We start from the raw sequence: 14,655 nt of genomic DNA, 5'->3' as shown, positions 1-14,655 counted from the left end.
GACAAGAGGGGAGAGGCAGACGATCATAATGATTGAACAGCTTCTTAATGAGCTCATGGGGGTAAAGGGCAGAGACTATCTTGGTGTCCCTCTCTTGGACCACGAGAGAATGCAGCACATATGGCAAACCCAGATGAAGCATGTGAAATGCATTCAGGATGAACCAGGTGTCCTCCTGTACACTGTAACTGGCACCACTACCAAAGAGGGCATTGTCTTGCCAAACTACAGATGTGCAAGAGGGTCCACATCACTTGAATCATTCCACTTGCATCTGAACAGGTTCATTCCAGGTCAGTATGAATAACTTTTTATTTATCAGCAAGATTACATATTTGCAGTTAAACATTTTATTATTATTATTATTATTAGTAGTAGTAGTAGTAGTAGTATTGTTATAGTTATAATTATTGTTATTATTATTATTATTATTATTATTATTATCCTGGAAACACTGACACAGTCTGCCAAAGAACCAAACACAAGTTAACCTAACAATATTGCTCATAATTGTACTATCTTAAGGAACCAGTGCCAACAGCCTGAATTTCCAGCTGTACCTCCTGGAGGGCCTTTACAGATGGAACCAGGACCGTGAAGCTGCATCTCTAGCAGTCAGGGATCCATCGCTGCTCAGCTACTCAGGCGACCTTGTTCACTGTGTCAACAACTACAGTGTCAAGGTGCTTGGAAGGAAGCTTGTCCCCTCTTTTCAGCCACCTTCTGTTTACACTGGTTAGTTTAAGCTTTCCATCAGGAGGCTATTTTCTATATCTATAAAATAGAATGATCTTTTTATGAATTTTCTTAAAAGTAAATTTTCCTCTATTCTGTTTTCTTGTCTGTTCCAGGGGAGCTAATAGGTGTAGATTACCTATACCGCCAGACAGGGAGGGCCTTGCAGGATGTCCAGCCTGACTCAGAGGAGACTGAGCAGATGCTGGAAGATGTAGGCACAGAGGAAGAGTTGGAAGATGAGGGCTTTGAAGATTCTGGTTTGGACCCAACGGTTGGGCTACTGGACCCATCCCCTGGTCCATCACCTGCCACCACCAGCTCAGCCGTCATTCCAACTCCCACATCTGATATCACTACAGCTGCACTTGAGCAACAACTGGTAATTATGCTTGTCACATTTTTTTTATCATACTGTGTCAGTGGACTTTCCGGTTGCTCCGGATAATTTTGACTTTTATTGTACTATAATAATTATTATTAGTGTGTAATAATAATAATAATCATCATCTTCATTGTATAATAATAATAATTAGAAAATGTATATGTATATCACTTTTCAAAAACACATTTTCCAAATCACAAAAAAATATGCAACGCAATCATGAAATAGACAGAGATGAAAGACAATGACCAAAAATCTGAAGAATACATAAATTAATAAAAGCATAACGCAAAAGATAAGCTCTAATTGAAATCCATTTTATAAAAATGTGTTTTTATAAGAGTATTACATTTTCCAGATTGGGCATGCTTGTCCCAGCTCTGCTGCTGCTAGTCCTCTTCACTGCCATCACCCGTCACCCCTGCAGCACCACAACAGCTGGCAAGTCTTTTGTGACATGTTGTATCATTTACATTTAGCAGATGCAAGCGACTTACAGTGCATTCAGGCTATACATTTTTTTATCAGTATGTGTATAATTATTATTATTAGTAGTATTAGTACGCAATGCTCTAACACTGAGCCATATCAGTGTTATTTTGATGTTTATTTCATTAGTATTATTATTTGTTATTGTTACATTTAACAGGCTGCAAATGAGCACACCGCTGCACCCTCTGACCCAACAGCTGTCCCCACCAGCTTAGCCTCTGCTCCTCCTTACTGTTCCATCGTCCAAGCCTCTCTTGCCACTACTCCAGCTACAAGTCCCTCTGGGCCACCTGCCATGACTCCAGCAGCACCACAGCAACAGCTGGTAGGTCTTTTGTGACATGTGAACAGTTTGAAAGATGTGCTATTTTTCTGCCTGTGATATTGTTTTTATTTTATTTTTATATATATTTACCAGGCTGTGGATGAGCGCAACATCCCAGGGATGGACAGAGTGGACAGCCTGGCAGAGTATTTGGTGGGACTGAGGAACGAAACTGGACAAACACTCAACTCCCAGCAGGCCAGTACCATCATAGCTCTGTGGCAGAACCTTCTACCATATGACCAGCAGCGTGTGGCGTACTCTGCACGGCACCAGTCACGTCTGACAACAGGACGCTTCAGGTGCTCTAAAAAGAAACCTGAATTTACGCCAGGTGTGGAGAGCATGACACGTTGCGTGCTAGGATCGACAGGATCCCCTGCCCAGTGGCCAGATTGCTGTCGTCTGGTAGAGTGCATTTTTGTAAAACTCTGTGATATCCATAAAAGTCCAAAAAAACAGAGTAAATATGCACTGACTAGATGGACTCTAATTCTCAGAGACTACAGCAAGATCAGACAGCTGATCCTGGGTAATGGTGCAGTCATGCAGAGCTCTACTCTGCAGTTGTTTGATGTTAATCAAACAACTCTCATTCAGTGGCACAACAAGCGACTGAAGAGGCAGGAGTGTAATATTCTGCTGCAAGGGGTCAACTTGCCTGCCTCCATTCCTGTTGCTCCAGTACCTCTCCCACCAGTACAGGTACGCCCCACTGCTGCACCACCACGGCCTGGCCCTCAACATCAGTACCACTTGCCTCAAAGTACAACAGGACACACTCAAAAAAATGATTCGGTCTAAATTGACATTTTATGTAATTCAATTGCATTACAATTTTCCATTCATTTAAATTACATAGTTTTAACATAAACAAATCAATAAACTTAATGTGATTCATATGCATCAGTCATACGTGAATGAAGCAGGTAAGATTTATGTAATAATTCACAGTAAAGTCCCCACACTGCTCATTGTTCATGTGTTTCCACACTACAGAGTGTTCAAGTAGAATTGAAGCAGTGCTGGAGTTAAGGAGATAATTATGTGATGATTGATCATTAATGACGAACAGCTGCTGTTATCAAGAAGAATCACCGAAGGAAAGAGAAATACAAGAACTACAACTGACTTCAGCCACAGACGAAGATCAAATCAACTGAAATAAAAGAAGACATTAAATCTCTCAAGATCTGATTAAACAGCTTCACAAACAGCATCAGATTGACTTTATTTCTGTCAGACTTCTAGAGAAGCTCTTATTGAGAATTAACAGAGGTTTAGATGCTTTATTGTTTTGTTTGAAATCACCATCAAAGAGATCAGTGTCTCCTTTTGTTGGGCTCTTGACCCTTGATACTTTTGTGTTACTATTGTATTGGTTGCTTTGACTGTGTTTCTATAAGACACACTTAGCTTAGCCAGCAAAGCCAAGGAAAAAAAGAGTTGTGGGCAGATGATCCACCGATCTTATTTCAAGTCCAATATCTGATTGTATAGATGTCATACCGCTTTAGTTTTTTTTTTTTTTTTGTAGCTTTAGATCTTGCAGTATTGTAAATATCAGATCATTTGAATAATTTACAAATCACTTTGTGCACACAATGCTTTCATCTGTAGCAATTCAAAGACCACAGACATCAAGAATCAGTGTATGAATCTCAACAATGGTGACAGTCAACAAAATATTCAGATAAAACTCTAAACATCACAAAACAAGCTACTAAAACAGCAAACGTAAAATAAAATAGTAAGAATAAAAGAAAATAACCAGACAATTCAGCTGCATTGTTTATTCATGCTGCAATGCATGCTGGGATACATGGTAGAGTCTTGTACTATGGTGTTGCCCAGCATGCATTGCAACATGAAGCATTTTCTTGACTGTCACCATTGTTGAGATTCATACACTGATTCTTGATGTCTGTGGTCTTTGTAGTGCTGCAGATGAAAACTTTTTGTGCACAAAGTGATTTGTAAGTTATTCAAATTATCTTTTACAATGCTACTAGATCTGAAGCTATAAGACAAATCCACACATATTCATAAGACAATGGACTTGAAACTAGATCGGTAGATCATCTGCCCCCAACTCTATTTTTTCTTGGTTTCACTGGCTAAACTAAGTGTGTTTTATATAAACACACAATTAAAGCAACCAGTGTAATAGCAACACCAAAGTATCGAGGGTCAAGAGCCCAGAGCCCAACAAAAAGGAAACACTGATCTCTTTGATGGTGATTTCAAACAAAACAATAAAGCATCTAAACCTCTGTTAATTCTCAATAAGAGCTTCTCTAGAAGTCTGACAGAAATAAAGTCAATCTGGTCAATCTGATGCTGTTTGTGAAGCTGTTTAATCAGATCTTGAGAGATTTAATGTCTTTTATTTCAGTTGATTTCATCTTCGTCTGTGGCTGAAGTCAGTTGTAGTTCTTGTTTCTCTTTCCTTCGGTGATTCTTCTTGATAACAGCAGCTGTTCATCATTAATGATCAATCATCACATAATTATCTTCTTAACTCCAGCACTGCTTCAATTCTACTTGAACACTCTGTAGTGTGGAAACACATGAACACTGAGCAGTGTGGGGACTTTGCTGTGAATTATTACATAAAACTTACCTGTTTCATTCACGTATGACTGATGCATATGAATCATATTAAGTTTATTGATTTGTTTATGTTAAAACTATGTAATCTAAATGGATGGAAAATTGTAATGCAATTGAATTACATAAAATGTCAATTTAGACCGAATCATTTTTTGGAGTGCAAGCAGTGGACAAGAGGAAGTCTGCAGCTCCGGCCCAACACACCCATTCTCTGCAGTCCGTCTGCCCAAGGTTGCCAGCTCAGAGGCAGTTGTTCCCTCAGCAGACATCTCCACCTACCCCTGCCCCTTTGCCTACTGTCTCCAGCCCCAGCCCTGCCAGTCGCCCACTTGTGTATGTGTTTTTGACCCCACAAGTCAATGCATACAAACGGATTGCTCCTGCTGGCCCCCTTTTCTCTCCACCACCTGCCCGGAGGCCTTACAATCGGAAAGTTGACAAAAATAAATGCAGTCAGTGCCAACAGCCCCGCAACAAAGAAAGTGGCCACGGTCAGTATTATGGGTACATATACTGTCCCCAAAATGCTGGTATTCCTCTTGACCAGTGGATGGAGGAGATGCGGAGGAAGAGGGCAGATAAGAAATAGATTTGTTTGTCTTTGTCTCATACTGTGTAGATGTGTAGTGGAAATACTTCAGTCATGTTCTATTAGTTTGTTGATGTAACTGTTCAATATTCATCCCATATAACAGGTCTGGCATTTAAAAAAAAAAAAATCTGCATAACAGAAATAACACACTGTATATTACTGATTTTTATGGGGGCCTTGCAAGGTGTGTTGATTTTGTTATTTGTATATATTTTTTTTACCAGCTGACCAGAATCTTCTACCTTTATAACTTTGTGTATTTTGTTTATTTATTTTATATTTGTATTTTATATATCATTCTTAAATTTATTTGTATCTGTGATATGCTTACTGTGTGTGTGTGTGTGTGTGTGTGTGTGTGTGTGAGAGAGAGAGAGAATGAAAGAGATAATTAAGATTTTGTAATAAATTTGTAATATATTTAAACAGCAAGGCCTTTATCTTTATTTATTGCCAACAGTCACTCAGAGAAAACAATTACAAACTTTCAATTCTAATTCCTTTCATTTTTAAATTAGAATGTATGGGTATTTTTTCTCAAGCAATGTAAAACACATACATACATACATACATACATACAAACAATACATATGAATATAGTAATAACTCTTTAAACATTTTAGTCAAAACATATTATTATTACAAGTTAATTATTATTTATATCGTTGTTACATAAGTATGTTCACTTAAGTACATATATTTGACTGTATGACATTCATAATAAGCCATTGTCCTATTTGTATCAATTAATAAGGGATTAATTAAATGATTCGTAATATTTCAGTTAGAGTTTTTGGTTAGAGATGCCTGCTCCAGTCGGGATCGAACCGGCAACCTTGGATCCACAGCGCCCCATGCAAAGTGTTATCTATGGACATATTGCTCAAACTAATAATGTAATATATGTGTCCTGTAGCTTCTGACGGGCAGCAGAGTCAATATTAAGTCTAATTTCACTTCATTTTTCTCTCTTTTCTCTTTTTCCTCCTTCCCCTCCTTCCCCTTTCTTCTTCTTGAGACGTGGCCACCTGCTTTCTCCTAGTTGGGACCGCTGTTTTGTCTGCTGCCGGGCTAGCTTGCAGTCTCGGCTGGGTGACTGAGCTGGCTAGGGTGCAAGTGCGTCAGGCGCCAGTGTTGCACGAGAACAGGGCAGAGGACACGCGGGTCCCCGTAGTCGCGGCCGCGTGATTAAGGCGATGGACTAGAAATCCGTTGGGGTCTCCCAGCGCAGGTTGGAATCCTGCCGACTACGTTGTTCGCCTGCACGCCGAGGAGAAGCGGCAGTGCCTATTTTTGCACGTCCCACGCGCGCTTGTGCGCTCCCTCTCTGCAACGGACAAACACGCCGCTGGACCCTTTTACAGCCGTGGGCCAGTGGCACGCCGTGATCGTATAGTGGTTAGTACTCTGCGTTGTGGCCGCAGCAACCCCGGTTCGAATCCGGGTCACGGCAGCCTTTTGCGTCGAGCAACGGGGACGCCGGGCTCCTTTTAGCCACCTCATCCTTCAGATGGATTTTGTGTCTGAAGCTTGGTGGTGTCCTGTCTTGCCCGCCTGCAGCCAAGAGAGCTGGAGGGCCGCAGACAGGCGTAGTCGTGGCCGAGAGGTTAAGGCGATGGACTTCGAAATCCATTGGGGTCTCCCCACGCTGGCCCTTTTGCTTTAGCTGCCTGTGCCGATAATTGTGTCTTCCAAGACCTTTTGCTTTTTTTATATATAATACACAGTATTATATAATACACAGTATTACTGTAGCAGCACGGACACACATACCGAAGCGTTCACATGGAAAGTGAGCGCAAAAACACAACACAAAAATGAACGAAAGAGATGGCTGCAAATTGAGACAGGCTTTTTAAAAGTAACTTTTCCAAAACACGGCACATTAAAAACACGAAGCCGAGCGCCAGTCAAGCTGGTAGCGGCCAAAATAGTGCGCCTAATTGTAATTATTAGGGTAATCTGCAAGAAGTGCAAATAAACAATACTTTAAGTGTGAGTTTATCAGTGTGTCTTCAGTCGTGTACTGAGTCAGATAAAGACTGTCATATTTTTTTCTCAAGAAAAAAATTCAAACGCTCTTAAGAACATGTTTGAGAACTTAGTAAGAATTTTTCAAGAACTGCACTTAAGAACATTCTTACGAACTTTGTGGATTTTGTTTATTTATTTTATATTTGTATTTTATATATCATTCTTAAATTTATTTGTATCTGTGATATGCTTACTGTGTGTGTGTGTGTGTGTGTGTGTGTGTGTGTGAGAGAGAGAGAATGAAAGAGATAATTAAGATTTTGTAATAAATTTGTAATATATTTAAACAGCAAGGCCTTTATCTTTATTTATTGCCAACAGTCACTCAGAGAAAACAATTACAAACTTTCAATTCTAATTCCTTTCATTTTTAAATTAGAATGTATGGGTATTTTTCTCAAGCAATGTAAAACACATACATACATACATACATACATACAAACAATACATATGAATATAGTAATAACTCTTTAAACATTTTAGTCAAAACATATTATTATTACAAGTTAATTATTATTTATATCGTTGTTACATAAGTATGTTCACTTAAGTACATATATTTGACTGTATGACATTCATAATAAGCCATTGTCCTATTTGTATCAATTAATAAGGGATTAATTAAATGATTCGTAATATTTCAGTTAGAGTTTTTGGTTAGAGATGCCTGCTCCAGTCGGGATCGAACCGGCAACCTTGGATCCACAGCGCCCCATGCAAAGTGTTATCTATGGACATATTGCTCAAACTAATAATGTAATATATGTGTCCTGTAGCTTCTGACGGGCAGCAGAGTCAATATTAAGTCTAATTTCACTTCATTTTTTCTCTCTTTTTCTCTTTTTCCTCCTTCCCCCTCCTTCCCCTTTCTTCTTCTTGAGACGTGGCCACCTGCTTTCTCCTAGTTGGGACCGCTGTTTTGTCTGCTGCCGGGCTAGCTTGCAGTCTCGGCTGGGTGACTGAGCTGGCTAGGGTGCAAGTGCGTCAGGCGCCAGTGTTGCACGAGAACAGGGCAGAGGACACGCGGGTCCCCGTAGTCGCGGCCGCGTGATTAAGGCGATGGACTAGAAATCCGTTGGGGTCTCCCAGCGCAGGTTGGAATCCTGCCGACTACGTTGTTCGCCTGCACGCCGAGGAGAAGCGGCAGTGCCTATTTTTTGCACGTCCCACGCGCGCTTGTGCGCTCCCTCTCTGCAACGGACAAACACGCCGCTGGACCCTTTTACAGCCGTGGGCCAGTGGCACGCCGTGATCGTATAGTGGTTAGTACTCTGCGTTGTGGCCGCAGCAACCCCGGTTCGAATCCGGGTCACGGCAGCCTTTTGCGTCGAGCAACGGGGACGCCGGGCTCCTTTTAGCCACCTCATCCTTCAGATGGATTTTGTGTCTGAAGCTTGGTGGTGTCCTGTCTTGCCCGCCTGCAGCCAAGAGAGCTGGAGGGCCGCAGACAGGCGTAGTCGTGGCCGAGAGGTTAAGGCGATGGACTTCGAAATCCATTGGGGTCTCCCCACGCTGGCCCTTTTGCTTTAGCTGCCTGTGCCGATAATTGTGTCTTCCAAGACCTTTTGCTTTTTTTATATATAATACACAGTATTATATAATACACAGTATTACTGTAGCAGCACGGACACACATACCGAAGCGTTCACATGGAAAGTGAGCGCAAAAACACAACACAAAAATGAACGAAAGAGATGGCTGCAAATTGAGACAGGCTTTTTAAAAGTAACTTTTCCAAAACACGGCACATTAAAAACACGAAGCGGCGCCAGACAAGCTGGTAGCGGCCAAAATAGTGCGCCTAATTGTAATTATTAGGGTAATCTGCAAGAAGTGCAAATAAACAATACTTTAAGTGTGAGTTTATCAGTGTGTCTTCAGTCGTGTACTGAGTCAGATAAAGACTGTCATATTTTTTTCTCAAGAAAAAATTCAAAGCTCTTAAGAACATGTTTGAGAACTTAGTAAGAATTTTTCAAGAACTGCACTTAAGAACATTCTTACGAACTTTGTGGAATTTATTTTAAGAAATTACTTAACTTATTTCTGAAGAAGATTTTCGTGAATCCGGCCCCTGAGTCTGATGGTCAGCTCGCTAGGAAAGAGCGCTCATGAATTGAACTGAGTGAGTCGGATAAGAGAGTCCTAGGAAACGTGCAGTGCTGTGGGAAGTCCACAGGATTAAACGTAGCAGCCTGCTTTCTCCTAGTTGGGACTCCCAGGTTGCCGTAGTCGTGGCCGAGTGGTTAAGGCGATGGACTAGAAATCCATTGGGGTCTCCCAGCGCGGGTTGGAATCCTGCCGACTCGCTGTTTGTCTGCGTGCCGAGGAGAAGCGTCTGTTCCTTTTTCGCTCCCTCTCTGCATCGGACAAACACGCCGCTGGCCCTTTTAGCAGCCGTGGGACAGTGGCGCGCCCTGATCGTATAGTGGTTAGTACTCTGCGTTGTGGCCGCAGCAATCCGGGTCACGGCAGCCTTTTGCCGTCGAGCCACGGGGACGTCGGGCTCCCTTTTCCCACCTCGTCCTTCAGCTGGATTTTGTGTCTGACGCTCGGTGGCGTCCTGTGCTGCCCTCCTGCAGCCAAGAGAGCTGGAGCCCTGCACGCAGGCGTAGTTGTGGCCGAGAGGTTAAGGCGATGGACTCGAAATCCATTGGGGTCTCCCCGCGCAGGTTCGAACCCTGCCGACTACGGTTAGCAATGGCCCTTTAGCCTTAGTTTTCTGTGCCGATAATTGTTCCTTCCAAGGCCTTTGCTCTCTCTGCTGCAATTTCTTGTAGGCTTCTCCTCGGCGGTTTGTGGGGGATATTGCTGTTGTATGAAACGTAACCGGGCTGTGCAACACAAGAGCCCGGATAGCTCAGTCGGTAGAGCATCAGACTTTTAATCTGAGGGTCCAGGGTTCAAGTCCCTGTTCGGGCGAACGGCTGTCATATTGTTGGCGGCCTCAGCTTGCTGTCACGCTGGTCCAGCTCTACCGTTGACTCACTACTAGAGCGGTGTTCGTTCCTCCTCGGGGGGACCCACAGCGCCTCGCGCTTTTTGTGCATCTCCCTCGCTTGGCACACCTGAGTCTGATGGTCAGCTCGTTAGGAAAGAGCGCTCACGAAGTGAACTGAGTGAGTCAGGTAAGAGACCTAGGAAACTTGCAGTGCTGTGGGTCCAAAGGGTCGGTACTGAAAACCCAGGTCCACAGGATGAGACGTGGCCACCTGCTTTCTCCTAGTTGGGACCGCTGTTTTGTCTGCTGCCGGGCTAGCTTGCAGTCTCGGCTGGGTGACTGAGCTGGCTAGGGTGCAAGTCGTCAGGCGCCAGTGTTGCGAGAACAGGGCAGAGGACACGCGGGTCCCCGTAGTCGCGGCCGCGTGATTAAGGCGATGGACTAGAAATCCGTTGGGGTCTCCCAGCGCAGGTTGGAATCCTGCCGACTACGTTGTTCGCCTGCACGCCGAGGAGAAGCGGCAGTGCCTATTTTTGCACGTCCACGCGCGCGCTCCTCTCTGCAACGGACAAACACGCCGCTGGACCCTTTTACAGCCGTGGGCCAGTGGCACGCCGTGATCGTATAGTGGTTAGTACTCTGCGTTGTGGCCGCAGCAACCCCGGTTCGAATCCGGGTCACGGCAGCCTTTTGCGTCGAGCAACGGGGACGCCGGGCTCCTTTTAGCCACCTCATCCTTCAGATGGATTTTGTGTCTGAAGCTTGGTGGTGTCCTGTCTTGCCCGCCTGCAGCCAAGAGAGCTGGAGGGCCGCAGACAGGCGTAGTCGTGGCCGAGAGGTTAAGGCGATGGACTTCGAAATCCATTGGGGTCTCCCCACGCTGGCCCTTTTGCTTTAGCTGCCTGTGCCGATAATTGTGTCTTCCAAGACCTTTTGCTTTTTTTATATATAATACACAGTATTATATAATACACAGTATTACTGTAGCAGCACGGACACACATACCGAAGCGTTCACATGGAAAGTGAGCGCAAAAACACAACACAAAAATGAACGAAAGAGATGGCTGCAAATTGAGACAGGCTTTTTAAAAGTAACTTTTCCAAAACACGGCACATTAAAAACACGAAGCCGAGCGCCAGTCAAGCTGGTAGCGGCCAAAATAGGGCGCGCGCCTAATTGTAATTATTAGGGTAATCTGCAAGAAGTGCAAATAAACAATACTTTAAGTGTGAGTTTATCAGTGTGTCTTCAGTCGTGTACTGAGTCAGATAAAGACTGTCATATTTTTTTCTCAAGAAAAAAATTCAAACGCTCTTAAGAACATGTTTGAGAACTTAGTAAGAATTTTTCAAGAACTGCACTTAAGAACATTCTTACGAACTTTGTGGAATTTATTTTAAGAAATTACTTAACTTATTTCTGAAGAAGATTTTCGTGAATCCGGCCCCTGAGTCTGATGGTCAGCTCGCTAGGAAAGAGCGCTCATGAATTGAACTGAGTGAGTCGGATAAGAGAGTCCTAGGAAACGTGCAGTGCTGTGGGAAGTCCACAGGATTAAACGTAGCAGCCTGCTTTCTCCTAGTTGGGACTCCCAGGTTGCCGTAGTCGTGGCCGAGTGGTTAAGGCGATGGACTAGAAATCCATTGGGGTCTCCCCGCGCAGGTTCGAATCCTGCCGACTACGCTGTTTGTCTGCGTGCCGAGGAGAAGCGTCTGTTCCTTTTTCGCTCCCTCTCTGCATCGGACAAACACGCCGCTGGCCCTTTTAGCAGCCGTGGGACAGTGGCGCGCCCTGATCGTATAGTGGTTAGTACTCTGCGTTGTGGCCGCAGCAATCCGGGTCACGGCAGCCTTTTGCCGTCGAGCCACGGGGACGTCGGGCTCCCTTTTCCCACCTCATCCTTCAGCTGGATTTTGTGTCTGACGCTCGGTGGTGTCCTGTGCTGCCCTCTGCAGCCAAGGGAGCTGGAAGACAACAGCCAAGCGTAGTCGTGGCCGAGAGGTTAAGGCGATGGACTCGAAATCCATTGGGGTCTCCCCGCGCAGGTTCGAACCCTGCCGACTACGGTTAGCAATGGCCCTTTAGCCTTAGTTTTCTGTGCCGATAATTGTTCCTTCCAAGGCCTTTGCTCTCTCTGCTGCAATTTCTTGTAGGCTTCTCCTCGGCGGTTTGTGGGGGATATTGCTGTTGTATGAAACGTAACCGGGCTGTGCAACACAAGAGCCCGGATAGCTCAGTCGGTAGAGCATCAGACTTTTAATCTGAGGGTCCAGGGTTCAAGTCCCTGTTCGGGCGACGGCTGTCATATTGTTGGCGGCCTCAGCTTGCTGTCACGCTGGTCCAGCTCTACCGTTGACTCACTACTAGAGCGGTGTTCGTTCCTCCTCGGGGGGACCCACAGCGCCTCGCGCTTTTTGTGCATCTCCCTCGCTTGGCACACCTGAGTCTGATGGTCAGCTCGTTGGGAAAGAGCTCACGAAGTGAACTGAGTGAGTCAGGTAAGAGACCTAGGAAACTTGCAGTGCTGTGGGTCCAAAGGGTCGGTACTGAAAAACCCAGGTCCACAGGATGAGACGTGGCCACCTGCTTTCTCCTAGTTGGGACCGCTGTTTTGTCTGCTGCCGGGCTAGCTTGCAGTCTCGGCTGGGTGACTGAGCTGGCTAGGGTGCAAGTCGTCAGGCGCCAGTGTTGCGAGAACAGGGCAGAGGACACGCGGGTCCCCGTAGTCGCGGCCGCGTGATTAAGGCGATGGACTAGAAATCCGTTGGGGTCTCCCAGCGCAGGTTGGAATCCTGCCGACTACGTTGTTCGCCTGCACGCCGAGGAGAAGCGGCAGTGCCTATTTTTTGCACGTCCCAAGCGCGCTTGTGCGCTCCCTCTCTGCAACGGACAAACACGCCGCTGGACCCTTTTACAGCCGTGGGCCAGTGGCACGCCGTGATCGTATAGTGGTTAGTACTCTGCGTTGTGGCCGCAGCAACCCTGGTTCGAATCCGGGTCACGGCAGCCTTTTGCGTCGAACAGCGGGGCGCCGGGCTCCTTTAGCCACCTCATCCTTCAGATGGATTTTGTGTCTGAAGCTTGGTGGTGTCCTGTCTTGCCCGCCTGCAGCCAAGAGAGCTGGAGGGCCGCAGACAGGCGTGGTCGTCCGAGAGGTTAAGGCGATGGACTTGAAATCCATTGGGGTCTCCCACGCTGGCCCTTTGCTTTAGCTGCCTGTGCCGATAATTGTGTCTTCCAAGACCTTTTGCTTTTTATATATAATACACAGTATTATATAATACACAGTATTACTGTAGCAACACGGACACACATACCGAAGCGTTCACATGGAAAGTGGCGCAAAAACACAACACAAAAATGAGCGAAAGAGATGGCTGCAAATTGAGACAGGCTTTTTAAAAGTAACTTTTCCAAAACACGGCACATTAAAAACGAAGCCGGCGCCAGTCAAGCTGGTAGCGGCCAAAATAGTCTTGGCGCCTAATTGTAATTATTAGGGCAATCTGCAAGAAGTGCAAATAAACAATACTTTAAGTGTGAGTTTATCAGTGTGTCTTCAGTCGTGTATTAAAGCTTTTTGCAGAGAAAGTTATGTTAGAGCTTCAATGCTCAGAATCACTGTTTTGGAGCTTCTGAGAACACTAAAAGCTGTGTTAGTGCAACTAAGCAAATGAAGAGAATCCAAGGCCACAGATGCTGAAAAGCTTCTTTCTCAGTGAGAGAAAGTTGCTCCCTGCAATTTTAAGAGTTTCGCTCAAGTACAAGAAAGATGTTTCTTTCTCATGAAATGACATGTAATTTGCAATGCAGAAGACAGATTTTCATGAGTTAGAGCTTTTTTGCAGAGAAAGTTATGTTAGAGCTTCAATGCTCAAAATCACTGTTTTGGAGCTTCTGAGAACACTAAAAGCTGTGTTAGTGCAACTAAGCAAATGAAGAGAATCCAAGGCCACAGATGTTGAAAAGCTTCTTTCTCAGTGAGAGAAAGTTGCTCAATGCAATTTTAAGAGTTTAGCTCAAGTACATGAAAGATGTTTCTTTCTCATGAAATGACATGTAATTTGCAATGCAGAAGACAGATTTTCATGAGTTAGAGCCTTTTTGCAGAGAAAGTTATTTTAGAGCTTCAAAGCTCAGAATCACTGTTTTGGAGCTTCTGAGAACACTAAAAGCTGTGTTAGTGCAACTAAGTAAATGAAGAGAATCCAAGGCAACAGACGCTGAAAAGCTTCTTTCTCAGTAAGAGAAAGTTACTCAATGCAATTTTAAGAGTTTAGCTTAAGTACATGAAAGATGTTTCTTTCTCATGAAATGACATGTAATTTCCAATGCAGAAGACAGATTTTCTTGAGTTAAAGCTTTTTTGCAGAGAAAGTTATGTTAGAGCTTCAATGCTCAGAATCACTGTTTTGGAGCTTCTGAGAACACTAAAAGCTGTGTTAGTGCAACTAAGCAAATGAAGAGAATCCAAGGCCACAGATGCTGAAAAGCTTCTTTCTCAGTGAGAGAAAGTTGCTCAATGCAATTTTAAG

At 44.3% G+C, this 14,655-nt stretch overlaps 1 protein-coding gene and 10 non-coding genes across 11 annotated transcripts; all 11 read left to right on the top strand.

Annotated features, from left to right (window-relative positions):
• Positions 1-4: 4 nt before the first annotated feature.
• LOC131527108 (uncharacterized) lies at positions 5-5,139 on the top strand. Its single transcript, XM_058755969.1, has 6 exons — positions 5-293; positions 526-735; positions 852-1,129; positions 1,770-1,937; positions 2,031-2,703; positions 4,718-5,139. Exons 1-6 carry the CDS (start codon positions 29-31, stop codon positions 5,137-5,139), a joined length of 2,016 nt encoding a protein of 671 aa, XP_058611952.1. The 5' UTR covers positions 5-28.
• A 1,384-nt stretch (positions 5,140-6,523) lies between these two features.
• On the top strand, positions 6,524-6,595 carry trnah-gug (transfer RNA histidin (anticodon GUG)). Its single transcript has one exon. It is a non-coding gene; the product is annotated as a tRNA-His (tRNA).
• A 1,826-nt stretch (positions 6,596-8,421) lies between these two features.
• trnah-gug (transfer RNA histidin (anticodon GUG)) lies at positions 8,422-8,493 on the top strand. Its single transcript has one exon. It is a non-coding gene; the product is annotated as a tRNA-His (tRNA).
• Positions 8,494-9,404: 911 nt separating this feature from the next.
• On the top strand, positions 9,405-9,487 carry trnas-aga (transfer RNA serine (anticodon AGA)). The gene has a single exon. It is a non-coding gene; the product is annotated as a tRNA-Ser (tRNA).
• A 300-nt stretch (positions 9,488-9,787) lies between these two features.
• Positions 9,788-9,869, top strand: trnas-cga (transfer RNA serine (anticodon CGA)). The gene has a single exon. It is a non-coding gene; the product is annotated as a tRNA-Ser (tRNA).
• A 156-nt stretch (positions 9,870-10,025) lies between these two features.
• Positions 10,026-10,098, top strand: trnak-uuu (transfer RNA lysine (anticodon UUU)). The gene has a single exon. It is a non-coding gene; the product is annotated as a tRNA-Lys (tRNA).
• A 632-nt stretch (positions 10,099-10,730) lies between these two features.
• trnah-gug (transfer RNA histidin (anticodon GUG)) lies at positions 10,731-10,802 on the top strand. Its single transcript has one exon. It is a non-coding gene; the product is annotated as a tRNA-His (tRNA).
• Positions 10,803-11,721: 919 nt separating this feature from the next.
• Positions 11,722-11,803, top strand: trnas-aga (transfer RNA serine (anticodon AGA)). The gene has a single exon. It is a non-coding gene; the product is annotated as a tRNA-Ser (tRNA).
• Positions 11,804-12,104: 301 nt separating this feature from the next.
• trnas-cga (transfer RNA serine (anticodon CGA)) lies at positions 12,105-12,186 on the top strand. Its single transcript has one exon. It is a non-coding gene; the product is annotated as a tRNA-Ser (tRNA).
• Positions 12,187-12,342: 156 nt separating this feature from the next.
• Positions 12,343-12,415, top strand: trnak-uuu (transfer RNA lysine (anticodon UUU)). The gene has a single exon. It is a non-coding gene; the product is annotated as a tRNA-Lys (tRNA).
• A 639-nt stretch (positions 12,416-13,054) lies between these two features.
• trnah-gug (transfer RNA histidin (anticodon GUG)) lies at positions 13,055-13,126 on the top strand. The gene has a single exon. It is a non-coding gene; the product is annotated as a tRNA-His (tRNA).
• Positions 13,127-14,655: the final 1,529 nt, after the last annotated feature.

Source organism: Onychostoma macrolepis, chromosome 20, assembly GCF_012432095.1.
Source record: "Onychostoma macrolepis isolate SWU-2019 chromosome 20, ASM1243209v1, whole genome shotgun sequence".
Lineage (NCBI taxonomy): Eukaryota > Metazoa > Chordata > Actinopteri > Cypriniformes > Cyprinidae > Onychostoma > Onychostoma macrolepis.
The sequence above is the reverse complement of the archived record's forward strand: the minus strand, read 5'-3'. Positions and strand labels throughout refer to the sequence as shown.

Excerpts from the sequence above, each read along its gene's own strand:
- LOC131527108 (XM_058755969.1), top strand. The coding sequence starts at position 29 with ATGATTGAACAGCTTCTTAATGAGCTCATGGGGGTAAAGGGCAGAGAC. Across the intron at positions 294-525 it reads TCTGAACAGGTTCATTCCAG|GAACCAGTGCCAACAGCCTG; the intron begins GTCAGTATGAAT and ends TACTATCTTAAG. Across the intron at positions 736-851 it reads GCCACCTTCTGTTTACACTG|GGGAGCTAATAGGTGTAGAT; the intron begins GTTAGTTTAAGC and ends TGTCTGTTCCAG.